Raw genomic sequence first — 18406 nt, forward strand, 5'->3', positions numbered from 1 at the left:
GAACTGATGGCAACTACCCAACTGTTCTTATTACTTTGATCGCGTGCTAGCAGTGAAACTCCAGAGTTCCATTGTGAATATCTGCTCCTACCAGTCTGAGCCCGAGCATTTGCCAAACAGGGGTGATTTACAAAAAAGTTGGAGTAGAAATACACAAGAATCGAGAAGGTTGATGATCGATAAGAAATGTTGATGTTGCAATACTCGAAGTCAAAACAAAAAACATACTTATCATGTATAAAATTGTGAAAGAAGTATTTCTGAGCAGAGGACACAGTCTCTTGTAAAAAACAGTCGGAATAGAGTTTGATTTAGGAAGCTCGAGCTCTTGCAGGTATGATCTTACGAATGCTACGATTATAATGTGAACCGCGCAGAGGAAAGTAATCAGTTTCGATTCAAAGATTATTATCTTGCGAGAGAGACTGACTTTGTACGAGCAAGCAAGCCAACAGCAGAAACAATTGATGCACACGCAAGAACATATCGCTCGCTTGTTGACGAGACCATTTTAAACCCTGATATGCGGACACATCACTATCAGTATCCATGTCAGACTATCAGAAACATATGGATTGGAAACCTACATTCACTTTTGGTTGCTGTTAAAAAGGTGAGAGTGATAAGGATTATTAAAATATATCCAGACGCCCTGTACGTTGAAATAAGATTTGTTAGCATGTGTTAACTAGAGAAAGTGAATGGAGTGTACAAGTTCCTACCGATGATATTTCCACAAACTCCTTGCCCTACTTTCGCCCAAGATCAATTTCCTACTCCATTCGAAACCTATCAGCCCACCAAAGCAAGATTGAATGACGAGTAGGCATGCTGTGATGAAACCTAGGAGGCCATGCCAAGACTTGAAATGGGGAGCTATGGAAGGACATAGTTAAGATCGATACGTCAATAGTCAGCTGTCAAGAATTAGATGCAAAAATTGGAATGGTTTCGTCTGTCCGTATAGAACACCAATGTGAGTGTGGTGGTGACAATGCTTAGAATGTGCCATGTACAATTATGAAGTAACTTGTTGACGATCATGATGACCGTGCCGGCAGTGATGGCTACGGCTCCAGTAATTTGAAAAACCTCATGCACACTCAAACCTGCGCGCTTCTGTGCGGGAGTCTTAGTGGGCTGTAAGACCAAGATGCCTGAAATCATATGACCCAAAAAGGTTAGAGTTTCGCTGTTTGGGATTTAGATTCGGGTCTCCAGCGCAATAATTAGTGAAGGCCCACCTTGGTAGAAAGAGAGGATAGCAAAAGATTGAAGCAACGGATGGAATGTGAATAATTTGGCGGGTTGAGTCAAAACCACCTTCCAGATCCCAATAAACCATATCAAAAGTCCTGCCTGTAAAGACTTATCGTCACTTGATCATTTTCATCAGGCACATAAGGATCCATGGGATCTCACTTCAGCTACCCACAGCATTCCTGCGACTGGACCGTATTGACGATGAGCGACGATAAGCAATTTCGAGTCCCAAGCTGGCACATCGGTTGGTTCGAGGTTAGGTGTATTGATAGCTTGAAGTGAGATATGAGATTTCTTGTCAGGATCTGAATCCAAGGTAGGTGAATCGGCCATTTTGGAGTATGATGGAATGTGAAAAGGTCAGAAGATGAAGAATTTAAGAAAGCACGCTGTCATATCTGTTATATCCCCAAAACTTGTCATGGATGGCAGATACCGACTATCAAATCCGGAAAGCGCTTGGGCTGCACTGTTACATCTAAGGAGATCCAAGTTTGACCTCGGGAAGAAGGCTAATTCCCCTTGCGTTCATTCCCGCGCATCAACAGGGCTTGCGTGTTTTGAGATAAGGGGCTGCCATCGTAGAATCCCGACGTAATGAACGGCGCAGCGCTGCCATGAACATTCAAGTGTACGGGTTGAGTGCCAACACACAGGAATCAAGAGAGAATTTTCCCGCGGGAAGACCGATTACACATAATGTAGTTTCTGAGCCATAATGTACAAATAACACAGATATAACGCCAAAATAATACATTTTGGCTCATTAACTGAGTCAGATACAATTGGTTTTCCCGCGGGAAAATTGTCGCTTGTTTCCTGTGACAGTATAGGGGGATTGCGTTTGGGACACGGCGAGAGCAGCGTTCAAGGGTAAATGTGGTGGGACCTAAACGGCATGCATATTGGCAAAAAGGGCGTCGATTTGGTGTTGACAAATGATTGGGTCAACTGATCCATTTGTTTCTCCTTTTGTAATTTCCTAGCCGCACGGTTATAGATGAGTAAAGAGATTCCTTCCAACCTCGCAATAAGTGCAACTGCAATGGTGAAGGGATTGTGTCTTCCAATCCTGTCGATAGGAAGGCAGTGAACCCATTTAGCAGGAGTGGTTCCGTCATTTTGCTGAAAGAAACAATTCAGCCGCCTTTCTTGGGACAATAAAAAATGTTACTCACTATTTAGCTACATCTTTGTTCAAGATGCTTGGTTAATATTTATCTTAGGAATAGTCAGTATAGTTTATGGCAGTGAGGTTGCTTGGCCTCTTCATAAGTTCTCTTGAGGATGTGAAGGCTTACCAGACATGAGGTCAATCCAATTTCCTACGCTCATCTTTTTGCTTACTTTCATCATCTTCAAAGCTTCATCTCATAAGACTTTGCCTGTCAATCTATCCTCAATCACCTCAATATAACAATCAAACCCGGCTAATCCTTTTTCCTGAGCCTGCTGACCTACAATTGATTTTTTCTCACTTCTTCCTTAATTTCAGAGACCTCATCATTCAAGTGAACCGTTTTGCGTGACCTCACACTACGTACACTCGTTTCAGCTCGTTTCTCACTATTTTCCCTGATCTCCTATTGATATTTTCCATTGCCTCCGTTCGCCTCGCTCAGCTGATCAAAGCTTGTGCGCGCAAACTGGACTTCAATTCATCCCGATTGTATTTCCGAGATTTTAATTCTTTGTTAGTTTCTCCTTCAATCAAGTTTCTCTTGTGCAAATAGCAGTTTTCTGCTTTCGTCACTCCTTCATTAACGTACTGTCACTGATGCGCGCATTTACACACAGCTGATCGAGGAATTGATGGTAGTTTTCAGACGAATTGTGTTGCACATGGCTTTTGCTCCATGTCAAAAACTCAAAATTACCAGGCTTTCGACATTAAACCTTAGAGTACATTATGTCCAACGTCTCTGTCTTGGCTCATGAGTGACAGGTTCTGAAAAGAAACTGGGTCAGCTCGCACAGTGTCAAGACCCATTTACCCGACCCTTCTCTGGCCCGGCAAGTATCGGACCTAATGATAGTGAGTAGCCCCAACAAAATTCTTCCCACCACTTTCCGCCCGTTCTCCACCATTCTCTTCCACCATTCTCCCTCAAAGCCAATTTGACAACGTTTCACAGAATACCATGTCGCCCGTTCACAGCAACAACACCGGTCTCGGAAAGTTTTGATGTCTTTTTGGAATGATCAACTGACTTTCATTGCCTCAATCAATGCTTATTCCTCTTCAATCCCAGATTTTCATACAAGCAAAAGAATTCGACCTTGCCACATTACATTATCATCACATCCATCACGAACAGAGCTCAATTTCCATCTAAGAAACCTCAATTTCAGTCAATTCATTCAATCATTTGACCCAATTTATTTCTTCCTCCTTCCGGTTGTTGACTGCTGTTGCTTCGAAAGAGTGTCTAAGAATGTCTAAGAGTCTTAGATCACGGATCTGATAGTGTGCGCTATAGCACTGATAAGCAACTTCTCCTACAAGTTTATATAAGGATGAACCTTCTGACCTGGAGAAAGGTACAGAATAGTAGTGATTAGTTTTATAAGTTATCGTACATATGATAACTGATCTATTGAAAGGTGAAAGAAATTATGATTTCTCTTTCCAAAGATGATGTATTCACCTAATAGTGTGCGCTATAGCACTGATAAGCAACTTCTCCTACAAGTTTATAAAAGGATGAACCTTCTGACCTGGAGAAAGGTACAGAATAGTAGTGATTAGTTTTATAAGTTATCATATGTATGATAACTGATCTCTTGAAAGGTGAAAGAAATTATGATCTGATCGATTGTATAACAAGCATAACATTGAATGGACAAAACAAAACATTGATATGAAATCCCTATTTTAAGATAGTGAATTTGACTTACTTCTCTATCCAAAGATGGGAAAGAGAAGTAAGACTTTGAGATCGGGATAACATATATAAATCTATTTGATTTACCAAATCCATTGGGGTAGTGGTGAAGCATTGTCATTTGACATTTCTTGTAACTACCAATGATGTCACCAACATCCTTTCCTCACTTTCCGTCGATTGAATACATCAACAGTATCAAAACCGTAGGACAAACAAAAGAACGGTATTTCTACCATCGATTCCATCGAACTATAGCCAAACACATCAAGCTCCATCGCCTTTCCAATTTCAACAATCTCTTGGCCTTTTCTAAATCAAATTCGTTTCAATTGTTTGATTGGAAAGGAATTGTCATAATTGGCTTTGATAGCAACATATTTATACCATCAAATTCATCTAGACAATTTGATTCAGTGCCATTGTGATGTTAATGACTACAAAAGCAGAGATGGATCAATTTGAGTTTGATTTCAATCAAAATGATATCATTACATTGGAAATCAAGAGGTTCTTTGGGGTGTTCCACGTATTGATCCAATCTAACAATGCCACCTTGGAATCAAATCATCTATTCAACTGCGCAAGATTTCAAGCCAGCTTCATGATTGCGGGGCCTATCCATAAAGCTATAAAGCCTGACCTTTCTCCTAGTTTCATGTTTCGATTCAAGGCACTTTCAAACTGGTTCAATCAAATACTTAGCTTTCTTCTTGTCAACTTGTCAACAAACTATTACTTACTAGTCTAGTCAGCCTCTTTATCTTTCTTTCTCTACTCCTTATCAGTCAAAACGCCTTTCTCACATCAGACTTTTTTTGCTCTTGCTTGGATTAGTCAAATTCTTGGTTCAGCCAAAGTAGTGGGTTGTTTAACTATGCCTGATTTCTCAAATTGAAGTCTATCAATGTTGTTCATGGCTGTCTTTTGGTTTTGGTTACATTTCACTCAGATATAATCAAAAATGTTGACTTCACCATCATCAAACACCAACAACAGCCAGCCCACATCAGGGTACATGAACTCTTGTAAGTCATCCCTTTGTATTATCAAGCTATGTTGTTCAAAACTGACACTCTGTCACTCAGTATTTGAGGTCCCTTCATCTATATATGAAGGGCCTGAGGCGCCGGTGCCTTTTTCCAAAGGACCATTGTTTCTTGAGGGCTTGGTAGGCCAAATCTCTTTTGATAAAAGACACGAGGTAACCATTGGAGTTGTCTTTAAACTTCATGCTCTCAATGCATTGGAACTTGGCGACACGATTCCAGCCAAGGTGTTGAATGGTCGTAGGACCTCTGGCGTCACCAAGCCAGCTCTGGTCAATTTCAAGACATTCAATGACGGCAAACCGATTGAATTCAAAGTCTGCCCTTTTGGAAAGTCTTTGAACGACATGAAGAATCTCTGTGCCCAGCTGTGCGAGGCCCATGCTCCCCTTATGGAGCAGCTTGTACTAACAAGTGACCTTGCAACATCTCTCATTTGGAAAGGGGTGGTGGGTCGCACCAAGGTGCTTCTCGATGGCCACAGTGGATGGTTTGATTTCGTTGAGTTACTTCAAAAGTCCAAAAAGAAACAAGGTTCAATCATGATCCTCAACGAGGATGCCAACTTGAAGGCTCAAAAGTCCGCCAAGTAAGTTTTTTGTGCTCATATTCTAGCTTTGTTTAATTTCTGTTCTATTCCATCTCTCTCATCTTGGAATCATTATTGATTTCCATGTTTGGACTATACTGCCGATTTATTTGAATATGTATCAGGTGAGTGCTGCCAAGAAGCTGATTGCTACAGCTGCTGGTTCTGCTCCTGGATCTCAAGACGTTGAAATCATCAATTCCCGACTACAAGTGTGTATTTCCTCCGATTCATCCTTTTAATTTTGTATTTATCATGACTGATCATTGCTCACTGGTCACAGGCATCTGAGAAGTTGGTCAAATTGCACGAGACAACCGCGGCGCTGTACCATCAGCATGCTGAACAGTCAAACGGTGATGATGGTGTTGTACTTGTAGCGCCCTGGGACCCCTTCTTCCAATACCGTTTTACCTTACGCTGTGCCTTCATATGGGCTAAAGCAATTGTAAGTTTATGCATTTTAGATCTTTATCTTTTAGTGTGCACATTCTGATACTCATGATCACGATGTCTACATCTTGTGTTCAGGAGGCCAAATTTGCAACTCTGCATATGGTGCCCAATACTAAAGAGTATCGTGATGAGATGGCCAAAACCCAAGTTTGGCGTCGATAGATGAGTGTTTGAGATTGTGTGCAACTGCGCCTAGGTGCTTGTCGGGAAGCCCGGTCAACTCGCTCCTTCTTTGGAAAGGATCACAAGTCTCCAACTACCCCGTCCCCCTCTGGTGGCCAGTCCAAACCCTTTGTGATCTCATCCTCTGAAGCAGACAACTTTGTCATATCTGATTCTGAATCTGAACGAGAAGCTCAAAGAAATGCCAAGACGGACAAGTTAAAAGCCCTTTTATTTCACAAGGATAATTGTGCTTCTAATGATTCTAACAAGGAAAATTGTGAGTTCATTGTTAGATATCCCTCTCTCTTTATTTGGTACATTGTCTGACTTTTGCATGTTTTTGTACCAAATAGATCACCCTAAGTTGGAAGCCACTGAAGGTGGTCCCAACTTTGGTATGCCCATTCTGGAAGGGAAGCCGAACTTACCCAAAACCCAGTACGGTAAGTTGGCCTTCCTGTGGTATGAAGCCAAACTTGAATCTGACCACTTGTTCTTCAATGTGATCCAGTGACAGGTCGCCAAATTGGCAACACCATCATTTTGGATGATGATGATGGCTCCTTGGGCACGTCTGACGGAGTAGTTACTGACCTCATTGCTTCTCACGAAGCGGCGCTGGAAAACTTCCTGTACACCAGTGGAGTTCCTCCTGAGGACATCAACACCCGTACTTGTTTGCCAAGGCCGGGGTTGAGTCGTGGACTGACCTGATCCCCTCTCTTCAAATGACCGAGGGGACTTTGGCCTTCCACGGTGTCAACCGCAAAGTGGCTGGCTGACTCCTTGCTGCTGCCCGAGCTCGATACTCGCGAAAGAAAAATTAACAAGTAAGTTCCTATGGTTTCCTTCACATTACTCTCTTTTTCTATGTCATGACTGACCCTGGGTTTCCTCCTAATTGGTACATCAGGTCCGATGACTATTTGTTCTCAGGCCCAATTGTGTAATTTACTGGCAAATTTACTTAAAGACTTTAACAAAACAATAATGACCATTGCAGCAATCCCAAAGACTTGAACAAGAATCAAAACAGCGACCTTTGTAACCAAACATTAATAAGACCAGACCAATTACAAAATGAAAACCAACACATTCAAAAGAAATGAGAGCTCAGAAAGAGCCGTTACCAAATCAAGAAAAAGAACAAACAAAAACAGAGCGATAAAAACCAAACTCTTAGACCAATTCAAAAGAACAGATATGAACTGGATCACATATACCCACATCCTCTAAAAAGACCTTCGCAAAGTGAGTCAGTCAACAGAATCATCACGGTTTGGAAAATAGCCGCTTGTTCCTCAGCTTGATTCAAAGCATTCTGGAGGACTTGAGACCTCCTTAAACGGGCCTTCAAAACGGAAAAAGCTTTCTCAATTGGGTTGAGATCTGGGCTGTAAGCTGGAAGATAAACCAGTCGAGCCCCACAAGCCTCACAAAGCTCAGCCACGCGACCGTTGTGATGGATTTGCGCATTGTCCATCACCAAAACGCTGTTGCGGGCTGGCCAGGGGTTCATAGATGGTAACTGATTCGAGATAAATGTAACTTTAGTATCCGGAAAGTGAACAAAAACAACAAAGGGAAATTGGTAGTGTTTCACAGCTCGCAAAGGTACAATAAATTCCATTCGTGAGTGGAGAGGGAGTGACAGGTTCAGCACAGGGATTTCACACTTGCGGGAGATGTGACATCTCATCCAAGAGTGAATTTGGAATTTGAGTGGAGTGGGAAAATTTTCACCTCTCCCACTTGCACCCAAATTTTTCCCGCGCTAAATCCTGTCAATCCAGAAAGTAGTAGTTGCAAATCTTCTTTCTCTGAAATAATTTTCAAAGTTTTTGTTTCTCTCTCCCATAGTCTCAGTCTTCTAAAGCTTATCTCATTGCTCATCAATCATCTGGGTGGATGTGGAGAAAACGTAAACCCAAAAAAATACATTGAATCAATTCAAATCGCAGAAGATGTTAGACTTAGCTAAGCGAGAGGAAGAGAAAAAGAAGGTTCACACCATCAAGCTTAAGGAGCAAGCAGATGAAAGAGAAAGAAGAGCAGGATCAAGGGACCCTTTGTCAAGCAACCCCAATATTGGTTCGCCACTCCACCAGAACCAACTTGGTGCTCCGGGGAATGTGGACAAAGGAACCTCCTCGAAAGAAGCTTTGGAGAAGAACCTGGTTGGGGATGAAGGTGGCACGGATGCAGAGGAAGAGGAGAGTGGTTTTTTGGTAGACAGAGTTGATGATGGTGGTGATGGGAAAGGGAAGGGAAAGAGTTCAAAGAAGAATAAGAAGAAGCAAAAGGGAAAGAAGGGAAAGGATTCATTAGGACCTTTAAACGAAGATGGAAGTATAAAAGGAAGGAAGGAACTCTATGGTGAATTGATCGATAACAATCATAGTGAGTCCTAGTTCATAGTTCCAAAAAAATTTACCTTTTCCTGGTTCCTTTCTTTTTTGGGTCGATTTCTTCTGGACCTGATTGGGAGAGTTGAAGCTGTCATAGCTCCTGTCATACATAAGTTGTTGTAGCCTGAAGGCTCCAAGGTTTTTTTTATATTTGGGAAACTTGGTTGTTCTTGTCTGTCTGAGTCGTAGCACTAGCTCCTCTAAATTTCTTTCCAAATTCCAATCCATACATCTACGGGGCCAATAGATGGTTCTTGAACAAAAAAACCGGAATTAATTCAACTTGGTAGTGGTGTTAATGTGGTAGTAGCTTCCCAAGCTCCCGTTTTGTGCTGCAACTGCCTTCCTTTGGGCGTCAGTATGTGAGAGAAAGAGTAGATAAAAGCTCCGCTTGGTTCGTAGAAGCTTGGAGTCATACCTTAATCATCAGATAAAATTCCTACTTCTCTCTACCAGTACCTGCCCGTCCTTCAGAATGTTCTTGTGTTGGTTTAATCCAGAGTTACTGATAGCAGTTGGGCGGTCCACTACTCTAGTAGGCTTGATGGGTCAAAAGAACGTCTCGACCAGCAATCCAGCTCCAACAATGACCTCGCAAACCAGTGGTCTCGGTTCATCCTTGGACCAAGCATTGATTGAAAAAGATGATCGCCCTCTAGTTGATTGCTTTCACTACACAAAATGTAATCTTTACCGGGCGGTAAAGAAAACTACTGACATAGAAAAATCCTGACACAACAGGAAGAGAGCTAAAAATCTGAAAAAATATGGACCTTGTTCCTAGATGTTGGGGCGTCATGATGAATATTTTTTTGTATTTTACACACAGATATTGGTTAATGTACTAACAATAAAGGCTAAAGATCATCTACAACCCACCTTTAACAATGCCTGAAATTTGGGTCATGATTATGAAGACAATATTTTGTGGTCTAAAAACTTCAATAACTTTTGCAATTCTGCTCCAAATGACTTGACTTTTGGTTCATTCAAAAGCTGAACCATTTTCCTTTACACTTCATAAAGGTAGTAAGGTGTTATCTAGTCATGTAATCACTCTACATATGTTCAAACAGTTCTGAATAAATAGCTCTGTAGGATCTTTTGCAGACCGGCTACAGACGTGATGCCTGAATGATAAATGTAGAGGAAGGACCCACCTTTTTGATGAACTAAAAATTGAGTGATTTGATTCAGAACTGCAAAAGTTATTGATGTTTGAAGATTTCAAAATCCTGTCTTCAAAATCATGGGCCAAATTTCAAGTATTGTTACAGGTGGGTTTTTGATGATTCTCAGCCTTTATTGTTAGTACATTAACCAATATCTGTCTGTAAAATACCAAAAAATACTCATCATGACGCCCCAACATCTAGGAACAAGGTCCATATTTTTTCAGATTTTTAGCTCTCTTCCTGTTGCCTCAGGATTTTTCTATGGCAGTAGTTTTCTTTACCGCCCGGTAAAGATTACATTTTGTGTAGTGTTTGTGGATGCCATTGATCATCTTGACATGAAAGCAATTTTGCTATTAAGAAAGGAGTTTGTTGAAGAAGAGAAATTGAAGAGGAGTCAAGAGGATGTGGTGAAGAAGGAGAAGTTAGAGGTGAAACAGGAGAAGAAGAGGGACAAATTGTTCAAGAAGTATAAAAAGATGGAGGACGAGTTAAAGAAGAAGGAAGATGAGTTAAAGAGGAAAGAGGAAGAGACAAAGAAATCTAAAGGGAAGGACAGGAAGAAAAGATCTTGCTCACCTTCGGTCTCCAGTGATAGCTTGTCCTCTTTGAGTTCTGATAGCTTGGGAAGTTCCTCTTCCTCATCTTCCGATTTGGCAATCAATCCGGGTCACAAGTCTTCTAGTTCCTCTTCTTCTTCATCTTTGGGTTCCTTGAGTTCCTCCAGCTCATTGTCTGATTATGCACTGCAGACATTATTCGGGTTCCCCAAGTGGGCAGGGAAAAATGATTGGGAGTATGATTTGTCATAAAATGGTCTATCACTCCACACCTGAGCCATAACACCCACACTACATATGTGTAGCAGGCTCAGTGAATATGTGGTTATCATGTACATACAGTTCTGCTCAGTTATCTGCTCATCAGGACAAGTTATTCATATGTAATACATGCTGTAACTTCTTTCAGATTGAAAAAAGCTTCCAAAAGATTGACTACATACACTGACTCAATGTTTTGGTGTGATCTCATCAACTCAACTGCATGTAACACACTTTCTGTTACTAAGACATAGCTTCAACAATATTGCCTGAGCAGCTACAGAATTATATGTAGTGAATTTTTGGGAAAAAAATTTCAAAGTCGAAAAAGTTACATGTGGTATAACATGTGATTTATTTATTCTGATGGGCAAAAAACTGAGCAGACCTGTATGTACATGATAGACAACTATTGACTTAGCTTGCTGCACATATGTAGTGTGGGTGAAATGGCCCAGGTGTGCAGTATTAGATTCTTTTATGAAAAACTGTACTATTAATCATTTTCCTCTGCCAAATTGGGGAAGTTGAATGATGTTTACAGTGCTGATGACAATACGGAGTTGATATCTAAAAAGAATGTCAAGTTTGAATGCAATATGATCTCTGGGTTAGACCTTCAAGACCTTCCTGAACACTGGGACCGAGGCTTTAAGAAACTCAAGCGATATGTTCCCTTGTCCGTTTTTAACCGATCTTATATCGAAGCGCATAATTCAACGGTTGATGATGGCTTCAAGAAGAGAAAGCGACCTTCTTTATCAACCAACAAACGTGATTTGGAGCGCCAGATGGAATTTGGTGATTTTATCTTAGCTTGTGACTTGGAGGCAAGATACGCGAGTGAATTATATGGTCACGAAGCGTATGCAAAATACATTCGCCAACATAAGGAGGTGGTGAACAAGTTACTAGTTAGGTATAAATGCTGGATGATTGGGTTAAGATATCATTTAGCAATTAAATCACTCATTTTCAGGAAACGTTCGAAATGTGTTTATAGGAAGAAGAAGAATGGTAAAAGGGGGAAGAGATTAGAAAAGGTGGTATTACCTGAGGGAGTCCAAGATGAGGTGGTTAGAAGAGCTCGTTGGGATGCGGATACCGCCGGGGACTTGAAGTACAAAGGAAATCCTTACGCCCCTGGAAAACCGAAGTATGGTTTTGATTTTTATACTGGTCAACAAGTTGTCCAGCATCAACCAGTTGCTAGTGGTTCTAGACATGTATTGGACTATCAAAATGGGGAGAGGAGAGTCGGAGGAAGTGGTGGAGGAAGTGGATCGGACAAGAAACCGTTCAAGAAGAGGAGAGGAGGAAATAGGGGTCATGGGAATGAGGGCGGAGTTTCTCAATTTCAGCCACGTAATCCAAACCATCAAGGTTTTCATGGAGGTCAACCTTACATACCTTACTATTCTCAGGAACAATGTGTATGCTGGTCCGGGTGGACAGGATTGGGTTGCCCATGGACAACAACATGCTAATAAACATGCGGGCAACCAAAAAGGAAAACAAAAAACCCATAATAATGGGTCTTGGTGAGCAGTAAATCATAGGTTGATAGCTTTAGAGGAGATTTGCTGACTTATTTGTCCTTCGATCTGTTGGCCTTGTGCTCCATACCCATTGACTTATATTGATTGCGACGGTATCTGATTGATTATCTAATTCAGGCATGAATTTCTTCTCTTCTTACTTGGCGCTTACTTGTTTCCATCTTGTTGAACTCTTGTATGTTGATTCTAAGATTCTGAGTAGATTTGTCTCGAGAGACGTGGTAGACATTCAATAAAAAAGTGTGGAATGAGTCCTGAAATGATATTTCTCCTTTTTATTGGTTTGATTTGCGTTGGAAGACCGTAGCCTGAAAGGTCCTTGTGTGTGGGTCATAGAATAATTGAGATTGAGTGAGCCCATGAGAGAAGATTCTGTGGTTACCATAGAGGAAGTTGCTCATGAGTTCACTGGATACAAGAAACGGTTAGAGAATGAAGAAGGATCGGGTCAGCAGAAGTTAGACAGAGTTGAGAGTGCAGATCGAGGACTTATGACACAAGTCCTTCTACGCCAAGAAGAGTTGGGAAAGGTTGAAGAGGGAGATCAAAGCTCAGAGGAATCAGACGATTCAGAACATGAGTTGAGGAAAAAATCAGTCTTACCTCTTAAGGATAGGAAGATCTTCAAAGTCAAGGAGGCAAGCCAATGGCCGACAAGAGTAAAGTGCAATATGATCATAGAGAAATGGAGGTCTTTGATGGAGAGGGCTGGACTGAAAGAAGACATACCATATATTCTGGATGGTTTCATAGACGGTTTCTGTTTGGGTATCCCTCCTCATGTTCTGGGTGACCGGAGATGGTTTACCCCAGATAATCACGCCTCCGCTCTTGACGCGAAAGATCAGATAGAGAAGACGCTAGCAAAGGAGCAGGCGGCGGGTCGTGTCGTCGGTCCTTTCACCCATGAGGAATTATACGCAAAATATGGTTTCTTTCGATCAAACCCAATGGGGAGTGCTGTGAACGGAGATGGATCTGTCAGGCTCATCAATGATCTTTCCTACCCTAAAAAAGACGCAGACATACCTTCGGTGAATTCATTTGTAGACAAGAAGAATTACGAGACCACCTGGGATGACTTCAAGACTGTGGCAAAATTCTTTTGTCTGAATCCTGGGGAATGGGAAATGGTGGTATTTGACTGGGCAAAAGCATATAGGCAGCTGCCAGTCCACCATAGCCAAAGGAGGTTCTTGATGATTATGGACTTCCGAGGTAGATTGTGGATTGATTTAGCTGTTGGCTTCGGAGGCGTGGCTAGCTGCGGTGTGTTTGGCGCTCTGGCAGAGACGTGGAAGCAAATAATGATTGTAGAGCTAGGATTCCCTGCCATCTTCAGATGGGTGGATGATAATCTCCTCTTCCGGCGTCCGGGGAAGAAAGAATTGTTAGAAGATGTAACTCGCTTAAGTAATTCGATGGGCGTAGACACAAACCCGGTGAAGAATCATGAGTTCAATATTGAACAGAAATTCTTAGGCTTCATTTGGAATGGAAGACATCACACAGTCAGACTCCCAGTGGAAAAGTTGGAGGAAAGATTAGGCCAAGTGATAGAATTTCTAAATGAGGAAGTTTCTTGGACTTACTCACAAGTAGAAAAATTTGTTGGAAGAATGTGTCATACAGTGCATATAGTTCATCACATGGCGGCTTACCTAGATTCCATGTATCGTTGGCAGAAATCTTGGCAGAACCAACAAGCTAAGCGAAAGGCTCCGGTGGATGTGCCAGAAGATCTTAGGGAGTGGAAGGAATGCCTGAGTCATTTCGAGGTGTGCCGTATAGTCCCGAACCCGGTACCTGAGGAGGTAGGGTGGGTAGGGGATGCAGCATTGTTGTTTGGGTGGTGTTAGCAATTTCTTTGGTATTGAGATCTTTTCATTGGATATGGACATATTCTTTGGTATTATAGCATAGGTGTGTTGATCGGCAAATTCTGGGCTTGCTTTAAATTTGCGAAGACTTGGGACGTGAAAGGTCGGAAAGAACACAAGCGCAGTATAGCCTGGGCAGAGACCATTGCTATTAGACTAGGGTTGCTAGTGTTAGCAAAGGTAACGAGAGTGGATGGTCGTCGTTTCTGGGTTCATACCGACAATACAACGACAGAACACGCAATCCGGAAGCGTAAGTCGAAAGACAAGGATGGCAATGACGATTGGAAGTTCATACAGCAACTACTCACGGAGCTAGGCTGTCACGTGAAACAGAAACAGATGGCGTCAAAAGATAATAAGGCCGATAGTTTGTCGCGTGGGACCCTGGAGAAAAATCTTTTCTGGTGGAGAGAATTTTTGATTGAAATTCCCTCCAATCTTCGTCCCCTTCTCTCTCAATTTACTCCCACTCAATTATAACTACAGATGGGAAAGAAAAAATCAAAGATATCAGTGGAAGGTCAGAAGGCAAACAAGATAGAGGAAGATCTAATGAAGTTAACCAAACCTTTTGGATCGTGTAAAAAGGATGCCTTTGGGATAGATCGATCCGATGTAGATGTCATTCAACAACAATTCCTTTGTGGTCCTTGGAAAGATGGAACTCTCAAACATTATAACTCGGGAGTAGTAAAACTCATGTGGTTTGCTGAAGTCAAGAAGGTGGATAGAGCTCTGTTGTTGCCAATCTTGTCGGAAGTCCTTCTTGGTTTCGTGGTCTGGGCGTCAAAGAAGAACAAAAATTTAGTAGATGATGATGAATTGGTTAAATCAACGACTTTAAAATCTTACGTCGCGGGGTTGAAAGCCTGGCACAAATTTCATTGCAAAACTTATCCTTCTGATCAAGATGAAACTGTTGCACTCTCAATTAGAGCTTCGGAAGCTCTAGAGCAAGAATTGAAAATGCACAATAAACTGAAACCCCTGGTGTTAGTATGGGACTTAGTGATTTTGAGAGAACATGTAGATTTGAAGTATGAAAAAGATGCTGCGATATATGCAATAGCTTTGGTCGCTTTTTGGGGTACCGCTAGATTAGGTGAATTGGTCTCTGATGATCCAATGAGACAAGTACCGATTTGGGGTGATGTTTTATGGGGACCAAAAGATTCTTATGCTAAGATTGTGATTCATGGGGTGAAGACTGCCAAACCAGGTGAAATCGAGTACATATATCTTCCTTGTCAAAAGTCTTGACTTGATCCTGTGAGGGCCCTAAGAGTTCCTTTCAACTTTTGGCCTAGTAAATTGGCAGATGCTGTGTTTGGTTTTGCAAGCGAGGTAGATGGATGGGGTGTTAAATTTAAAAAGAGTTTTGTCATTAAGGGGTTGAGAAGACTTTGGAATGGGTGTAGATCAGAGAAAGATCAAATCTTGTTCGGCCATTCATTTCGTATTGGTGGAGCTTCTCTTTGTTGGAACTTAGGCGCAACTCAAGAGGAAGTTAAAATTCATGGAAGATGGGCTTCCGATGCGTATAAAATCTACTTAAGGAAGTTTAGCAATAAAGAAATGAAAGAGACAGCAGAGTGGTTGAGGGTTAATCAGTTAGATGATTTTACCGATAACTAGAATCGGCTTTGTTTAGATAGTTCCAATGACCTACTTGTTCTTCTTGGTCGTCTTTGTTTGAGTCTATTAGAGCTGTGTTGGGTGGCCATAAGGTGGATATGCCGAAGTGGCTTGATGAAATTGAAGATCTTCTTTGAATGGTACATCGCGAGCCACGTTTCACTTGAGATTGAGTCTGGTGGATACACACGGGAGCGGTACGTATAGTGTTCGATGAATAAGGTTTCATGACAGATTTACCAGAGGAGATCACGGTTTGGACACCCGTGTCACCAGAACTCAACTTCCCTTCTCTGACGGGGTGAGAGATAGTTCAACTGTGAGACATCACGTGCGAGAGGTTGGGGGTTTGTTTGAGTTTGACTTCTCAAGGCTCACGGCTCATGGGCTACGTGAGTTCAGGGGGTTGAGAAGTCTATTCTTCTCTAGCCTGCTCTTGCCCCGCAAGAAGGGCTCTAGGATGGGTGTTCTTTACCCATACTAGATTTCCCCTCTCACGGAGCTACCCCCACACCACGCTCGTAGGTTTACTGGTCTCAGGGAAACAGACAGTAGGCTGAAAGCGGTAGACCAGGTTAGGGGAGGTACACTCCTCAGTCAGAGTTAAGACATAACCCAACAAGCTAGAAACTTTAATAATTCCCATCTATCTATTTCACCAACTAGAACTTACTCTCCATGATGATGAATGGAATGACGCACCAAATCATGTTCAAGATAGTCCTCGAAATTGATCCTTGCGTAGCCACCAGGCTGGATCCGGCAGGCAATGACACCATCCAAGGAAATCACAGGTAATACAGACCACCAATTGGCTGCTGTTGGCCTCTGGAAGCGAGTGGTCCTTTGACCAATAGGCGCGCGCGCATACTCTTGACACAACTGCCGCTTGGTGATAGCGGTTTCATCTGAGGCAAATAAATGTAAGATAAGAAACACATCATTAAGACATGAAATTAAAAAACAAAAAGAAACAAATAAACATACCAGTGAACACTAGACATCTAGGGTCAAAGTCTTGAATTGACTCTATGTAGGCCCCTTGTGCCTCCATTGATTGATTCGGATGTAAAGTCCGGGCCTTCTTCCTGGTCCAGGCTAATCGATGACGTAACTCTTTGGAGAGAGTCGTAGTGGAGACTCAGATTCCAAAAGTGTCTATGATTTTAGATTGGAGTTCGTCTAGGTAGAGGGTTGGGTCAACATCAAGGGATTGGATCAAAAATTGGTGTTCACCATGGCCCAGGCTGGTATGAGCCCCTCAATCCATATGATTGACCGGATTTGTGATGACAGCTTGTGTGGTCCGGTACAGATTGTACCAACGGCGGACTGACGTGAGGGAGAGCTGTATTCCAAGAGCTGCTGTGATTTCAGAAAATCACATGCCTCAAAGGACCATGCGGACCACCACCAGCTTCACTTCAGCGCTGTGAGTAGGCATCTACCTGGCGAAAAGGTATCAACGTGGGTGAACAGTTGACCAAACTAGAAATGGTCTTTGGAAAACTTACCAGACAGCGAAAGAGGGAAATCAATGTAATAATCCAACAGGAAATCAATTCAATATTCAGGCTGAGGAGGAGGAGGAAAAACAATACTGGGATCAGGGCGGAAGGGGAAAAGGGGAGAGGGTAATGAAATGGATATGTATCCCGGCCAATTTTCTGCTCACGCTTCCATTGAACTCGCACGTCATACTGCATTTCCATGGAAGTGTCACGTCAGTAGGTGTCAAAGGGGGTATAGAGAGTCTGGTGACAGCTCTCAGCACGCCAATATTCTAGCTGCATGTTTCATATATGAAACTGTGGATACACCAATTTGCAAATACAAATGTATTTGCAAATTGGTGTATCCGTCTATCAAAGTACTCTCGCATACAGACCCGCCCTCCAAGCTCGGGTTGATACCGGGGCCGCAGAAGGAACTCTCCAAACATCCGTGTATACACGGATGCCGGGGAGTATTGCTTGCCTGAAAATGGCGGTTAGCACATGAACTTGATTGTGTGACGGTAAGAGGCGTGAAATGGAAACAAACACAGTCTGCCTTGGAAAAAGCGTTCTGAGACAAGGAAAACGAGTACTGATGAGACAAACAGAGAAGCAAGGATTAAGAGTGAATCAGGGATGTAAAAATTGGATTTTTAGATGAGTAGTACAGGGAGTGGAAATAACATCTCATTTATGATCGCGATTTCAAGTATGAATGTTGGAGAATGGGAAGGTTTACCATTGGTTCTGTTTCTTTTGTTTACCTTTTGCATATAAGCACGCAACATCCTGTAGGAAGCAGTTATGCTCTGCTCAGCCTTGTGCAGTTCAGCAGTGGTGTGCATTGCACTTAATCGGGCCTTCTTGGATGCCGTGTCAAATGACATGATGCCGTGAGCAAATCTAAACAGATTGGTGATCGACGGATCTTTGTCAAAAGACACCAGTTTGGGATATAGGTTGTCATGTGTTGTGTCGGGCACTGAACAGCCAAAGGACCAGCGCTAGCTAAAGGTTGTGAT

At 42.2% G+C, this 18406-nt stretch overlaps 1 protein-coding gene across 1 annotated transcript; it reads right to left on the reverse strand.

The window, feature by feature from the left end:
• On the reverse strand, window positions 1–1644 carry MELLADRAFT_70886 (uncharacterized protein; the record flags this gene model as incomplete). The annotated part of the gene is made up of 7 exons (XM_007405752.1): window positions 1–351; window positions 431–518; window positions 588–652; window positions 723–876; window positions 1017–1157; window positions 1245–1359; window positions 1423–1644. The coding sequence occupies 7 exons, from the start codon at window positions 1594–1596 to the stop codon at window positions 312–314; spliced, it is 777 nt and encodes a 258-aa protein (XP_007405814.1).
• Window positions 1645–18406: the final 16762 nt, after the last annotated feature.

Source organism: Melampsora larici-populina (genome assembly GCF_000204055.1).
Source record: "Melampsora larici-populina 98AG31 unplaced genomic scaffold MELLAscaffold_4, whole genome shotgun sequence".
Lineage (NCBI taxonomy): Eukaryota > Fungi > Basidiomycota > Pucciniomycetes > Pucciniales > Melampsoraceae > Melampsora > Melampsora laricis-populina.